The following is a 16,876-nucleotide window of genomic DNA, read 5'->3' on the forward strand; positions in this document are numbered from 1 at the left end:
CATTTGCTTTCACTCTAAGAAAAAACCCCAACTCAATTCAGTAAAATTACAGCAGCTACCTCACTCTTCAATTTAGGTGACTAATCTAAAAACCTGCCAGTCCTGTCTAGTATCCTGCTTACTAGCTTACACATTATGAATTGGTTTGGGTCAATTTAGATTAATAATAATTTTAAAAGTCCCTAAATGGCAAGCTCTTGGAAATACTTGGATTAAACAAATATGCTTATAGAAAAATTTGGTTTTGCAAATGTTAGGTGAAATAACAGCATCAATGTGGGGCTTTAGTTTCAAACAAATCAGCTTACAGATTTATTCTCATCTTTTATCATATTTTACCTTTTCTTAAAAAAAAAATATTTTTATTCCAACAATATCAAAATTGATTACAATAGACAAGCTAATTATGACTGGCTGGCACTTATATAACAGCTTATCTCTTGTTTATCATTCCAACAAAATATATTTGAACAAAAAAATCCCCACAAAAACCAGTTCAGGACTGGGCAGCCAATTTGCCAGAAGCACCAACCATCAAATGAAAGCAATGCACTGCAGAAGCAGCAACAGGCAGTCACAGGCTGTCAGCTCTGCTGACAGACAGACTGGGCTTAGCACTGAACTGAGAGGTCAAATAATATTTCAACTGCCCAAATTCAGCCTGACTCCTCCATACAGTCAAAACAGCTTATGCCAACTAATAATCTTTCCTCTCAAAACCAAGAAATTTTGACTTTCTAAATTAGGATGCAAAGAGCAGCTCAATGTGCATAGTTGTCTGCAGTTTATTATCATTGAAAAAAAATGCTTTATTACAACTGTTCATCCTTAGAGTAGGACACACTTTAGCTAAAGTTTATGCAAGCAGCTCTTTTTAAAATGAGCCCTGGCCAATCTACTCTGATCCTACCATTATATGTATAGAAAGGGCTGATAGAAAAACTTTTTAATTAGAATTCCTCTGCTGCTTTTTCAGGATTATTTATTTGAAATAAGTTACGGAAAGCTAACTAAGGAAAACCACATAGGCTTAAAAATTAAAGAACAAAGAAAACTCTTTAAAAATCTGATTTGGGGAAATGCTGATTTGTTTGCGGGCCAGCAAAAAGAAACGTTACTCGCAGGCTGCCTTTGATAAACATCTACTGTAAAGTCTAACACAAGCTCAGTGGAAAACTACAGACCACACTGCAGCCTAGTTTCTGTCCCCTCCCACGCACACGTCATTGTCACATTAGCCCTAAGATCACCCAGCCAGCCCAGAGTGGGCACGGGTTCGTACTTCTCCAATTTCAAAATACTTTCAAAGATCAGGTACAAGCTTTGCCTCTTGAGCTTCTAGTTTACTTAGAACCAGCAATTGTTTCAAACTGGCATTTATAGCTCCTTCCAGTCAGCATGAAACACCAGTGGAGAAAGCTCCCATCAAACTGTAAAAGATCTCTTATACCCTTAAAACATGTATTATGACAAATGCTATTACACAAAGGCTCACACATAAGGTGTTTTTTTCAGGCATTGACAGTTTCTGACAGTGCCTAACCTTTTAACAGGAGTATGTTATTTTCCATAATGAACTTGACCTCCACGTGGAAAAAAACCTGCCTATAGGACAAGAAAGATGCACTTAAATAATGAACTAAGGACTAGTTGCAGATTAGACTGAAATCACACAGAAGAAAAAAAGAAAATTTCTTCCTGGTTCAGCAACTGGTAATTGGAAATAAGTGCTCTTTACACAATATTTACTTAAGATGTCGTTCCAACTTACCTGTCCAAAGACCACACTTGGAAATCCTGCACACATTTCTGTACTTTGTTTAGTACAAGCTATTAACACTTGACTAAAACATGAAAAGCCATAGTTACAGGGTTATGACTGGCTCAAGTTTTTCTCTTGGATACAAAGTTCAGCAGCAGTCTGTTGGCTAAGCCACGTCTGAATTCAGCAATGCTTTCATTCACGTATTCGACACCACTGTCATGACTAACCCTACTAATGTCACTTGATCAAAGTGCTGCATGTAATCCTGCTAACACCGCTGTGTTTAGCGAGCATTTCTCACTTGCAATGTTGACTTAACCAGGTTAAAATGACTTAATCTCTCTTCTCGGGTCCCCTCAACTGAGTAGATACAATAGAGTTAGAGTTTCCCAGTGTGCTGGACTAAGATTAATGTTAAATGTTTCCTTCTCGGTGGGTCATTTTTATAGCAATACACAAGGTTAGGAAGCTGAAGGCACATGGAAACAGGAGGGATCTGCTCGAGAAGAAGAGCAAAAGCAGCATAACCACGTGCTTCTGTCAGTATTTTTTGCCTGTTTCAGATAAAACCAGTCCTTACAGTACATGGGGCTTTGTTGGGTTTGGGACTGGGTTTTTTTGGTTGCTGTTTTTAGCTGCATAATCCAAGATCTCAGCTTTTCCTGGCAAATGCAGGAGTGGAGGAACTTACAAGCAATGTCACTTTAGCGTACTTAAATTTTAACAGTACTTGAAAAGTACTGTTACCAAAATGTTCCTAAGCACAGCAAGCAGTGAAAGCCAAATGCCATGGCCACACAGGAAGGTAAGGGGGCTCCATGGTAGGCAGGCACCTGTCAGTTAACAGCTAAAATGCACTAACAGCTATCAGGTTGATCTAGCACATCCCAATCAAATCTGTCACTATGTCAAACTCATTAAGCCTCATGTGAGCTGCCAAAAAGGACTGCTGTGATTTAACTCCAACTGGCAACTAAGCCCCACCCAGCTCCTTGCCTACTCACCCCCAGTGGGATGGAGGAGAATCCAACTGATAGAAGTGAGAAAACACAGAGAGATAAAGGCATTAGTTACACAGGGGAAGCAAAAGCCACGAATGCAAGCAAAACAGAACAAGGAATTCATTCACCACTTCATATGGGCATGCAGTTGTTTAGCCATTCCCAAGAAAGCAAGGCTCCATCTGGAGTAACAGCTACTTGGGAAGACAAAGACCATCACTCCACAGGTGTGTCCCCTCTTCCTTCTTCTCCAGATTTTTACATTGCTGAGCACAATATCATATGGTATGGAATATCCCTTAGGTCATTGCAACCAGCTGTCCCCTCCAAATCTCCTTGTGCAGCCCCAGTCTCCTGGCTGGCAGAGTGGGATGAGGAGCAGAAAAGGCCTTGATTCTTTTGTGTAAGTGTTCAGAAATAACAAAAATATCCTAGCACTACCAATAATGTTCTCAGCACAAACCCAGAACAGCCTTGTAAGAGCTCCTCTAAAGAAAATTAACTCTATTCCAGCCAAAACCAGCACACACAGGAAACTCCGTGGTCCAGTATTTGAACGGGCCAAAGAAAGGACCATGAACATCAAGTTAGTGGCAAAGAGGTTTTTCTATAGCTTTTCCTGTACAAGCCAATGTGTGCACAAGAGGGAAAGAAAAAGCCCACTGATCTATCCCCCTTCACTGGGTACATGTGGGAATGTGTACACAGTCACAACCTAGGCAGGTTTTCTAGGGTTAAGATTTCAACAATTTAAAGACATTTCTCCAGGCATAGAAAGAAAGCAAGAAAAAAAATTAAGCTAGCTTCAAGTCACTTAAAAACAGTAAATATTCTTTGCAAAAGTGATTATTTAATTGAAATATGCCCATTTTAACTGGAGTCAGATGTCATCAAGCAATGAATTAGCCTTCTGGTTAGTTTTTAGTTTGATCAGTAGTTCATGAATCACCAATGTAGACTGACCATACAGCAAGCACTTTCTTCCTCATCTTACCAAACATAAGAACACATTGCAAACTCTCAAGAAAACGTCACTATTTTATAGGTACTAAAATTGCATAATATAGTAGCACAGAAGCTTTATGAAATATACTCTGTGCAAAAGAACATCAACATCTGAGAAACTAATTCCAAAAGACTTGTTTCTAAAATTCACCTACTCTAAGGCATAGGAAAAAAAAATCCTGATAAAGTACTCATCTAAATGAAATTTCATGCTACTGTGAGAAAACGTTAAGACTGAGTCTGCTTCCAGTTGTGCCAACTTGAGAGACTCAGTGCTTTTTTTCTGTTGTACCTCCTGTCTCCTTCATGCAGCTCCCTAAGTCTTCCCACATGCCTGAGCAGCCCTGAAGAGCAGTAACAGAAAGATTATAGTTTCTGCTCCCCTCCCAGGCCCCTCAAGCTGAAAGGCTCCCATACCTTTCAAGTATGATTTGCAACTCTATCTAAATTCTTACCTTGAAATATTCAAAGGTAATCAGTATTCACCATGTCTAGGTTGGCTTCCTATGGCCACAGGCAGAACTAGGATCATCACAGAGCTGCAGATCATTCATTTTCTATTTTGAGTTTAAGAGCATAGGGGCTATTCCAGAAAATGTGCTGTTCAGAGGACTTGGTGGCCCTAGTGACACACTGGACAACACAAACGCTGAAGTGTCATAAAACACTAAGTAAAATAATTAATTTTTAGGGCTGATGGATCAAAAGGTTATGTTTGGGGATAGACTAGTCCTCCTTATCTTACACTTTTAAGCTGGCTTTTTCCAGGTTCCTATTTGGAGACATATTTTGCACACTAAGACAGGAAACTGTTCCAGAATATTCCCACAAAAACTGTTTCTCTTCATTGGCTGACTCTAGCTAAAATCTGCCGTGAAAGCAGCAGGAGCAAAAAATCTCAGAAAATCATTTTTATATGCCCTATTTTCAAGTCTTTAGTCTCAGTAGATTTGGACTATAGCAACAAAAAATTTCTTGCCTACTCTGTTGGGGTTGCCTGCTAATGGAGAATTAGTTTCATCTGTAGAAGGGGAACTAAGCTCAAAGGGGCCAGCAGGTGGGCGTATCCAGGGCTCCCAAACTGACATGCTAGAGCATGAGTTACCCAACCAGTTGAATTAAAATTGTAAACAGTTGCAAACAAACTTCTGCAGATGTTACTCATGTGTGCTTCACACCCATAATTTGCAACTCAAGTAATGCCAATATTTATGTACTGTAAGTACCTAATTATGTTGCTATGGAATGTAACACTCCTCCTATAACTCAGGCTCAGGATAAAGAGGTTTAATTCACCTAAAAGCACGGCTCTGGTTGAGACTTTACTCACCTATCATAACACCTGTGGCTACTGCAAACAGGCAGTGATTTCAGTCCTCACAGTAAAAGCAGTGTTTAGAAAGTCAACGAGGTCAGTAATATTCTATTGTACAAACACTCAAAGTTTCAAGAACTGGACTTTAGCATTAGGAGACAATGGTCAAATTTTCAAAGCTACAACCATGGGTAAGAGATCTGCTGAATACAGACTGGAAAAAACACTTAAGCTGTCTGGATCTGCTGAAATTTAATGATAGCACCTGCTGCTTCCCGAGTAACATAGCTCTTTTCTTGGCAGCTCAGTCTGATGCAGTGTCATAGCTCAGCTCTGGACATCATCATCACCTACCAGAAAATATTTAATACTGTATCTGCTAGCTCCTACAAGAAAAAATAAACAGTGCTGAGACAGTGAAGAAATGTCAGAGATTTTTTTAAAAGATCATTTAGTTATTATGATCAGGTTAGTATTTCTAGTTTGTTTTTTTTCATTCCCAGAATGAAAGTTCCCTTAAGATACAACTTGATAATTCTCTTAAGTTACAACTAAGATTAAGGGTCTATATCTATATTTTAAGGAAGATAATTACAGCATCTCTAATTACCATCAGAACAAGCTTTACAAGCTTTTTTAGTAACTCCGTGCAACAGCCATATGATTAGAGAACATTAAAGTTTCAAATCTGAATCTCAATTACAGCAACATCTACTTCTAGGTCCATTATATCACTACAGGGTCAAAAAAGCTGTTTCAGTCTCAACTTTCCCGCTTGAATTAAGTTTATCCCCAACTGAGAATTTTCTAGAGTTGAAACCATTTTCCCTTATATAGTATGATATTGCTGTAAAGCTTTTCCCTTCTCCCTATAATTCCATGATATATACATTGCTAATTAATTAGAACCATTTTTACATAAAATCTTAGGGATTTAAAGAATAAAAATTCAACAAGAAACACATGAAATGCAATTACAGAATATTTGCAGCATATATTTAATTAAAAAAAAAACCCTTATTTAGCAGAACACCCACAGCTGTTTTATGCTGTTAAAACATACAACTGAAAACGTTACAGTCAAATTTCCACTTCCTGTACTTCTGTTTCTCAGTATACTGTAACATGTTCACTGATAAGAAGCTGAATTTGAAAAAATGATTATTTAATCAGCAGAAGCTGAGGAACTTCCATCCTCAAGAAATACTATTTCAGTTGTGAAAATACCCTCCTCACTTATCTGACTTCAAACTCCGGAGGGATGAGCTTCTCATTCTGTCCAAAGTCAAAGCAACAAGTGACACTTCTTTTTCAAAGGGCATCACAACTGACAGGACCAACTGGTCATGTATCCTCCCACACGAAAACATTCCCCTGCACGTTTTGAGAGCTAAACCAAATTTGTCATCCTTCCTCCACCCACAAATCCTTTTTTTTAAATGAAAAATTTTTATATATCGACACAACTGGGGAGGTAAGAAATCTGGTTCTGGAAGACCAAAAAAAAAAAAAAAAAGGCACCTTGAAAAATTACTTCAAATAAAAAGATCATGTAACACATGTAATTACTTACCTTCAAGAGGAATTATTAGAATTCCTTAGGAAAAAATAATTTAAAAAAACTTCTTTGAAGTGTTGGACTGATGAGCACACTGAACACATGTAAAAGACAGTTTATATAATACCATGCAACTTGCAGGTCTTGTAAAACCTATGGAACTCAAAGCGAAAGGAGAAACACAAGCTCATTTCCCTCCTTCTCCTACTAGAGCAGTTGTGGGTTGCAACGATGGTTGAGACAGAGCCTGTTGTCAGCAGGTAACACGAATAAGTTATGCAAAAAGCTCATGAAAAGGCCTTAAGCACTGGAAATAGCTGTCCTGGACATTCGGGTCATAAAAGCTTCATTTAATAGAGATTACACGGATTCCCCTATTGGAAACTTCACCTGGTGGCTAAACTCAAATTCTGCTGTATGCACATTTTTAGAAGCCTCAAAATACTGAGTACCCTATAATGGCAGATAAACCACATTTCTCTAAGATCAAGAAAATGAATAATCTCTTTTCATGCTATGAAAGGGCAAATTCTTACTGAATATTACACAGCTGCGGAAGGCTGGGGTGGGATTGGCAGTTACCTTTTTTTCCAGCTAAAAGAAAATTTCACTATACCAAATGCTATAAAGGCATTTATCCTTATAAAGACTATACCAATGACCAATTTGAAGTTTTAAGGAAAGTTCAATCCTATAATATGATAGATATTTCCTGGGACAACAGAGAAAAGAGACCGAAAAGACTCCCCCCCCTAAACACCAACAAACCACAAAGTGAAATACACAGAATTTACTGATGCTTTGCTTTAAAAATCATCTCCAGGGAATGCATCTACATTACAAGTCTGGTTCTCCATAGCAGTAATGTGAACCTGAAAAGTGAAACTTCCAGTTTGCACTTGAATATTTTACTTTTCCAGAAATAACATTAAAGGCCAACACATGATCTCAAGTGCAGATAGAAAATGGGGCAGAAGCCCTGTTGCATATATAAGAAGAAACATCAATACTGAAGAGTTCAGTAAAATACCAACTTTGTATTGGTCTCAGCATTCTTACTCACCCGCTTTGGCCCACTAAAAATCTTCCTGGTGTTTTCCTTAGATTTATCACCTTGTTTATTTGTGGATTTCTTATTGCCTTCAAGCACACCAGATGCATCCTCTGAAAACTCCAGATCTGTTAAAGGTAAATATAGACATGAAACCATAATTTTAAAAGCTGTTGAACTACTAGAGCATTTTTGGCATCCCTTAATTCCACATGTATAGCTTCTGACATTACATAATGAACAATCGATCTTCATCAGAAAAATGAGCTTTAATGCCCAGAACAGTCCTGGATGCAGCTCAGGTGTGCTGACTGGATTGCAGTAATACACAGAAGCATGACAAGGTGCACAATCACAACTATTACAGTACTTCTTGCCCACTGGGTAAGCTTCAGTCTACTGCTTCCCATCCCTCCTGTAAATCCCAGGGTACTTTTTACATGAGCTTACTAATGGCTGGCTTACTGCTACAACCCTGAGCAGCAGATGAATAAAGCAGCTGATTGGGTTCTTCAAAAGTGTGAGATTAAGAGATTTAGAAGAACACACTACAATTACAAAACAGAAGAATTGATCATGCTTCACTTCTCATGAAGGCAGCCTATTTATATTTGCTTATTCTGCTGTAAAAAAGGAAAAATTATGGTGGTCAGCTCAGGAGAAAGTCAGCTAGAAGGAACTGCTGACATGGCCTTTCAATGGACTCCATACTTGCCTTATACATAGTGAATTCAGTACCCCATCCTGGACTGTAAATCTGCAATTCACTCTTTGAATTCAATGTTTGTCCTTAGTTTTCGGTTTTTTGTTTGTTTTTTTTTAACTTGTGGTGTTTTATTTGAAATATTATCCCTTGGAAACAAGGGAAAGGGTTTACTTGGCACAAACCGGAAGTTATCACAATTTTCAAGATGGAAATAAAAACAGGCACAGAGAAGCACTGTTTCATCTGAAAATCTGTTTAGAAAACCAATCTATTCCCGAGAAGCTTTGCTGCTGTTTGAAAAGTGCATTGCAAAAACACAAGCAGGTAGGATGGGTTACTCAAATCCCAAGTACACAGGACCAGTCAAGCTGGGTAAGAAGGCAAGCAAAGGCAAAGCAGGCAACCAAATTTCTAATGACATTCTCAAGGATATAAAACTTGCCTGAGGAATAGAACTATTATTAAAATAAAGCACCAAAATTTCCCAAATTGCAGTAAATTTCAACAGGTTTGGCAGCACCAGGACTGGCAGGATGCCTGCTGCAAGGCACCTCCTGGAACCAGCCTCTCATGTTCTATACCACTGCTTTTCAGTGTAGTTGTGTCATGTGAGCACAAGAGTCCAAGAACAGCCCCTCTGAAAACAACTGACTTTAAAAGATGCTTGACAAAATTAGTGTAACTGAGGACAAATACTACAGACCCATTTCTATTAACTTAAATAAAGCAAAACTACTTCCAAATCTATGCAAAAGACAACTTAGTCCTTGCTGAAGCCAATTTAAGGAGTAAACTCAAATTGCTTTGATTTACATCCTTTTAAATGCTGATATATTTCTGAAGAAGTCAGGCCCTGACTGACTGGGCTCTCATGTAGATTAAAAGCTAAAAAGTAATTTACTTGACCACAGCCATTACAAAAAAAAAATTTGCAAATTTGCAAGTCACTCTAGAAATACAAAATGTTTGTGTTTCTCACCAAATGAGGACAGTAATTGTGCCTTGTGCTAAGACTTGGACTGGCATTGTCTTCAATAATCATTAACAATGCCCTGGATCAACTAAGCTACAATTTTAACATTGTCTTAAGTTTCCTTGTTTGAATTCTACTCCTATGTGATTCTGACTATCCCACTTAAATTAGGTGATTTTAAATTCAAAGAAACTTCTTGATAAAAACATTTCAACTCCTACTTACAATAGGATAATTCTGCATTTTCTGATGTTGCTAGCACATCAAACACTTACTAGCTCTCTAAGATTACCTGGAATGCTTCTATTTGAGCAGTGCTTTTGGAGGCCTTCTAAATAGCACTCTGTATACATTATCTTAGCAGACTTTTAAATCTAAACTAAATAAGGTCAGGAGCAGAAGTCTTTTGTTAACATTAACTGAGTGAGGCAAACACAAGTAGTTTGATAAGCAGTGACCCTACAGAAGCTTGATTTCCACTGGCTCTCTCCTGTATGGCTCTCTGGGGGTGCTTTTCCCCCTCACAGAAAAATTTGTCATGTTGACCTTATCCTTAGTATGGGAGCACTTTAAGGCCTTTTCTCCTCTGCCCAATCATTTTCAAGGCATTCATAATCTTTAAGAACTTGCCTCTCTTTGCTAGAATTGGAAAGTCATTGAAAAACCAACTAAGGCAACAACCACAGCAAATTTTCCGGGGAACAACAATAATTTGTGTTAGTGTCTCAGGGTAATTCTGCAAAAGGTTTTGAAGTCCAAACAGGACTCTGCCTTTGATGACTTGGATTTAGTTTTAACTAGCTTAAAATATTTACCCAAAGAAGGTGATTCAGTTTTTGAGAAGATGCAAAGAAAGTAAAAAAACCCAAAAACTAGAGCAAGTTGGCTCACCAGAACTGAGTGCTGGATGCTGACAGACAAAAGCTACATTACCTAAAAAGATTACTCATCGTGATCACTGAAAGGAAAAATGAATTGATGACACAAAGGCTAAACTGTATATGAGAACTGATTTACAAAGCAAAAAACTAAGCTGCAATACAGATTTCTCTTGGATACAACTCCCCATTGATGACTAGAGTCAAGTCAGTCACTTCTTCCAGCATTAAAAGCTTCTCCTGACTGGAGTTATCCTGTACTCTGGCTACTGAAATGATAAAAGTAGTGTTTCAAACGTAGCAAAGTCTCACTAGTACTTTTAGCCCCTGGCATTCTGGCTGAATTCAGCTGGGAGGCTCACAAGCCAAAGGGGCTTTTGCTTCACTGGGCTGCTACAGAGCAATCTGAGAGAATTTTAGATTCCAATAGCAAAATAGAAAGTCGACTTCAACCAGAACTCAACATTTCCACAAAAATCTAAGGCTGATAAAGTTATGAAGTATTTTCTTTAAAAAGTATGGTAACAGCATTTAGGAATTTAAAAGGAGCTTTTTTTCAGAGTTGGGGGTTTTATTTGCTTGGCTTTTTTTTGAGGTTTTTTTGTGGATTTTAAGCACTTCAGCAGTGAATATGAAGTGAGCAGCAGAAGATGCTTTTCAATGAAAGACACTCTAACCAAAACTGAATTTATCTGTTTTACAATTTTTCCTGCACTAGCAATATTGTTCCTGTAGTCTTTGCGCTTTCTTAAATTCCATTTGTTGAAACAATTAAGTACATATTGTTAAACTTACTTTCCCTCTGTGAAATACAAGACTGGAACATTATCATGTTACATTACAAAATCTTTGTCAGACGTTTTAAATTAAGGTTCTAAAATATGTTTCATAAAAATACACCTAGATTATAGCAAGTAACCAAATCAGTATTATGGCAAAGTAAAGCTGTGATAGCATCAAAAGCATCAAGTTTCTTGAAACCTGATTATGCCATGTAACATTCTTTAGGCACAGAACACCAAAATCAGTCTTGGGATTTTTCAGGGCTGAAATTCAGAGAGGCAGTCTGGCATTTCACCTGTCAACCTGGAACAGGAGCACTGGATTTTTATTGGGGGATTTATTCATTAGTACAAAGACAGAATAACACATACAGACCTCAGGTAGCATTAGCACCTCTCAGTACTGTTAATCATTTCAGGACAGAGTTTTATTGTGCAAGATGTTCTGAAAGCTTTTTCTCAGGCTTGGAGTCAAAGTTGGCATTTTTCATGGATGCAGAAGCCACATTTTCCCAGTATTCAAAGACAATACCTCAGAGCAATGTCACATTTTACTGTAACTTCAGGCTTAGATCCAGAAGTTCTTGACAAATTCTCAAGCTCAGCATCACTATATTTAAGGACTCTTATCATGGTTGTTCTGAGTGATCATGATGCTCAAAATTTGCAAAGGTCTGCGAGAAAATAGTGTGAACTCTAGCAAGGAACCCCACAAATTTTAGGGCTGCAGACTTCCTATTTTCATAATCTGTACTGCAGGACATCACCCTTTCAAATTTCAGAAAAAACACCTGCAAGTCAAATATCACCTGGAAACAGCAGTACAAAACAAGAATCAAATGAGCAAAGGAGATGCAAAATAAAGGGGAATCATCTCCCAGCAGAGGAACTGAGAGGTAGCTCTTACCTGAAGTGGAGAAGTGCATTAAGAACTAACAAAACATAAATTTACATCTCCCTGTGCCATGGAAATATCTTAGGAAAATATTTCAGAGAAACCATCTGTGATACCTGGGAGTATAAAGGCTTGCTTGGTGAATGCAGTGCCAAATGCAAAGTGTAGATATTTTGAGGCTTCTGAGGACAGCAGCTGAAAGGATTATTAGATGGGTCAGCATCTCAGCTGAATTAATTCTACAAGCAAATTTTCCCCTTGGAATAAATGGCTAAAGACTCATTAGAGACAAGGACTAAGAGTATTTCTTAAGCAGCCCTGTAATATAAACCTATTTTGCAAAGAGGCTGGAACCCAAGTGTCTCATCATAAGTAAATTTTATAAAAACAAATAATGAGATTTTTGTTTGAAAACACAGTCTTCTTGTACAACATCAGTATCCATTTGTTCCTCTCAAATCCACAAAAAACTCTAGCAGTGACATTTACTTTTGATTAAAAGGCTTTACAGAAAATTCTGATTTTAGCAACAGCTATAATTAGAACAGAAATGAACATTTTTTCCTCTGAAATCTTATGTCTGGATTACATTAGCAGAAGCTATTTGTAGGAAAAGAACCCCAGCTTCTCCAACATTTGCAAGGCTAGATTGAAAAACTCTCTCCCAATCACAATGAAATACATCTGGCCCAAGTCTTAAAATGTAACACTTCAGCAAGTCAATAAAACTTCTCATGCTTCATGCCCCAAAATGGAGGATCAAAATGCTCCATAGAACAGTGGCAGTTTTCAAATATTCCAACACAAGTGATTCTTTGGCATTAGACTTTTTCAAAACAAAAGAGTTAAAAGCAGCCTTCCACCAATGTTATTCCTTTTGTTCTTCACCAACACACAGGACTCAATCATCAAGCAAGTCTAATTTTGCAAAGGACTTTAACCACCATTTTTGCTCAGCAGCTGCCATGTGTACAGTTTTACTCATATATATGTGTGTGAGTACACACACACTCCATTCCCCAACCTGTACAGAAGAAGGAGATATCTAAAAACTGAAAACAAGAACAAAAACAAATACACAGACTCTCCCAATGCCAGTTATCTGACTGGCACTCCATGGGTCCCCACAGCCTCTCCCTCGAGTCATGCATCCTCAGATAAGATGGAGCTTGAGAAAGGTCCAAACTACCTACAAACACATTCAAAAGCAGAAAAAAAGATATTGTCTGTTTCTTCAGAGCTACTTAAATGTGTGCACTCAGCTCTGTAATTGTGGGCTGTTCTGAAGGCTCTGTGGGATGATACCTACCTTCCAGGCATAGTTACTTATACTCAACACACCAAAAAGGTACAAAACTTCTGTTGGAAAAGAAAAAACCCCTCTACCTCTGGCAAGAGATCAAGGGGTGTAAAGCACACTTCAAGAGAGATATGAAACACCAGACAGGACCACAGGAGAAGTGTGTTTAACTGTTAGATTTCAACTAAGTTTAACTGTTAGATTTCCAAATCAGTAGTATTGTTCGGCAAATTCCTAGGTACACTGCAAAAAGAACAAAATATTGAAGTCAATTACAATTAAATGCCACCCATGTATTCCAAAAGTTTTACTGACCTGCATTAGTGCTGAGCTGGGTGTCCTGGGAACAGTTTTCACTGCCATCAGAGGTTGACTGGAGGGAAGCAGATGGTACAGTTCTGCTTCTCTTTTTGTTGGCCTTCCTTTCCGCTACCTGCCACTCTTCATCTTCGTCCTCGCTTTCACTTAAGTCATCAAACCCAAAGTACTTGATCTTGTAATTGGAACTCCCACAACTTCTAGAGGCACCTTCATCTCCCCCTCCCTCATCTTGATCATCAAACCCAAAAAATTCTAATTTGACATCCTTCTTGGATTTGGTATTGCTTGGTCGGAACCTGGTTGTAGTTTTTGTGGTGGCAATGTCTGCTTTTTTCCTCAAGCGCCCAGCTTCGCCCAGGTCAGTGGGGGCTGCCGTGGTGAACTCATCCATGCGCTCCATGGTGTCCTGGATGGTGACATTGCAAACTGACAAGCAGGACGGGTGCAGAACTGTGTAGTCTCTAGTCCGTCCAACCGTCCCTCTAAAACTGGTCCCACTACTTAAAGAGACTTTTTTTCCTGGGTTCAGACTGTCATTATTTGACTCATTGTTTGCTTTGGATAAAGACTGACTAGTGCCATCCATTAGCTTGTCAAAATTTGTTGCCCCCTGCAGTTTTGCTTTGTTGGATCGACAATATGTCCTACAGTTGCTTGGCCTAGGAACAGGTTGCACAAGTTCTTCACTAATGGCTTCCTTTGGATTTTCACCATCTTCTTTATCACACTCCTCATCCTTGCTCTTCACCTCTGAGAGATGTTCATTGTCAAAAGCTAATATATACTCTCCAGTTTTGGTGTCTTCATTATCATCCTCCCATTCATACAAGTGAGTTCTTAGTGGCCCCTTGGTCTGAGATGTTTCTGATGAAGAATCTGCTGTTTTTCCCACGTGGGAGTCCCAAGAATCAGGCAAGCCCTTGGCTTCAGTGTTGCATCCAGAAGTGTCTGTGGTCTCAGCATTGGTTTTATTACTGTCACCAGCATTGTCATAGATGAAGTGACTGTTCCCATTATCTTCTTTTAAGTTCTGGATTTTATCTACAAGAATAGATAAATATATTACTAAAATGAAATAATAAAAAAACTAGTTGCCCATGTGGCAACTTTGGAAAGTTACAATATAATAAAAAATATTCAGTGATCATTGATAAACAGATCTTTAGCCACCTGGTTTATACTTTTTAAGCCTTCCAGTTCAAAGGTTTTGCTATAATAAAGTCTTCTAATTTCTAAAAACACCAAAAATCTTCAAGTGTCATTCTGAAAATATGCACATCGTATAAAGGACAGTGGTGAACCCTAAATACAATCATTTATTTACCAAGGCAAATTACACAAAAAAGGAGAAACTCTAGTGAAATTTTACAAAAAATAATTACTGAATTACAGAGAATAACTACAGAACAATTACAAATTCTCTTATTATGTAAAAAAATAATTTCCTTCATATACCCTGAAAAAAACCAGCAAACAACTTCAACTATTACTTCATTTTGCTGCTTTAAATGAAAATATTTGGACTTACAAAAGAAATATAAAAAATGCAATTCTCATCACAAATTTTATCTCTTCTGAAATTCAGGCTTATGCAATGAATTTCTGCATCTCTGAAAAAGAGCTGCTACCAAAAGTTATTTGTGCACATCTCCAACCTATAGTCACACTCCCATCTCACACTGTCCCAGAGAACAAGTTTCACTATAAAAAGTCAGTTTTTGTAAGGTTTGTTCCCAGCCAACCAGCACCTGCACAATGGTAATATCAGGAAGTAATGCAAGTATTAAATCTTCCACCTGCTGTCCTCTAAACTGAAGGGAATAGTAGGGAAACCATTCCCTTTGTTTTCCCTGAATACCAAAAACAGCTTGGTGGATTTGGTACCAGAGTTTACTGATGACTGCATCTGCCATCCTCTGTTGTTGACATCACACACACACAGACACCCAGCAATATAAGAGTGCTATTTCCAGGAAACAAGAGTTTCTTGGAAATTTCTGAGAGTATCACCAAGCACAGGAACCCAGGTGCCTGCCGTTACTACTGGCACTAAAATGGCTGCCTGGGCCAGGAGGAGCGAGATAAGAAGGCTGACAATGCAGAAGGCCATGGGGCACAGACAAGCAGCACATGATGGGATAAACTGGAGACACAGAAGCAATTGGGACAGAGCCAGGTGACAACAGAAATGCTGGAAGAGAACGTGCTTAGAAGACACATGCAGAAGGCTACAGTGATAAAAGGGGCTCCACTGGCAGAATGCAACCGCAAAGGTTCAAATTTTTAGGCAGCAAAGGTTTCCTAAAACTCAACAATAAAATGAAGATTAAAGCATCTCTTTAGTCCTAACTACACGAAATTTCATCAGCTTCCATTTACCCAAGTGGCACAGAAGTTTCACAGCAATGACAAGAAGATTTTAAATTCCTGATGAGGGAAACAAGCATCAGCACTGTTCCAGGGATTTTGCCTCACCTGTTTCCAAATTAAAGTGGCATTATCTAAATGCTGTCCTTGCACATATGTTTTATAGAAGAACTATAAGGTACTGAAAATTCTAGTACAAGAAATAGCTACCAAATCCAGTTTTGCAGGAAACTAGTTTAATCCTTGCTAAAATTCTTCAGGGAACCAGGACAAGTAATATCTGACAAACTGCATCTAAGTTTTCTGGAGTCCAGCTGCAGTCCGTCACACAAGTTATACATACTTAGCTAGAAACAAAAAAAGTTTTTTACAGACTATATTAAATGCAAAACTCAACACTAAATTCCTCAAAGAACAAGGAACCCTAACCCTGTCATCTCCATGATGGAATCTTGGTTATTATTTTTCAGTATCAATATGTTATACAAGCAATATTGTTATTCCCATTTCAATCTCATGTTTGCCATAATCCAAGAGGCACAACCAAAATGAATCTTTCTGTAATCAAGGAGGGACTTTGACAGTGTACAGTATGTTCCTTTCTCCCATATGCTTAATATTATTGTGAAGCTGAATACTACTAGAAGACATAGGCATGAAAAACAGCAAATTAAATTTCAAACATTTTCAGACTTCCTTGCTAAAATACACTCTTGCAGCCTCACCATTACTGTTCCATATCTAAGGTAACCTTTTGTTTCTCTTTTCATATGTAAATGTGATCAAAATCACTTTCTCCAGTCAGCTCAGCTGACTAATAAGTAACAAATCCATTCTAGACCAGTCAAATGGCTTTACTTATTGATGCTTGGTTTACTACACTCCCAAGAAATGTTACAAGGCAAAGAGCACTAACAGCTCTTTATGCTGACAGCAGGACCTACGTTGTCTTTGTGCAA

General features: G+C 38.2%; 1 protein-coding gene across 4 annotated transcripts in view; it reads right to left on the reverse strand.

Moving 5' to 3' along the window:
• Positions 1–16,876, reverse strand: part of WAPL (WAPL cohesin release factor) — a 136,216-nt gene that overhangs the window by 33,139 nt on the left and 86,201 nt on the right. For all 4 annotated transcript variants that reach the window (XM_088168824.1, XM_014877985.2, XM_014877984.2 and 1 more), the window contains 2 exons: positions 13,545–14,591; positions 7,708–7,823 (listed from right to left, as the gene is read on the reverse strand). In XM_088168824.1, coding sequence (XP_088024950.1) covers positions 7,708–7,823; positions 13,545–14,591 — 1,163 coding nt within the window. The remainder of the gene's footprint in view (positions 1–7,707; positions 7,824–13,544; positions 14,592–16,876) is intronic.

Source organism: Sturnus vulgaris, chromosome 8 (assembly GCF_052056855.1).
Source record: "Sturnus vulgaris isolate bStuVul1 chromosome 8, bStuVul1.hap1, whole genome shotgun sequence".
NCBI lineage: Eukaryota > Metazoa > Chordata > Aves > Passeriformes > Sturnidae > Sturnus > Sturnus vulgaris.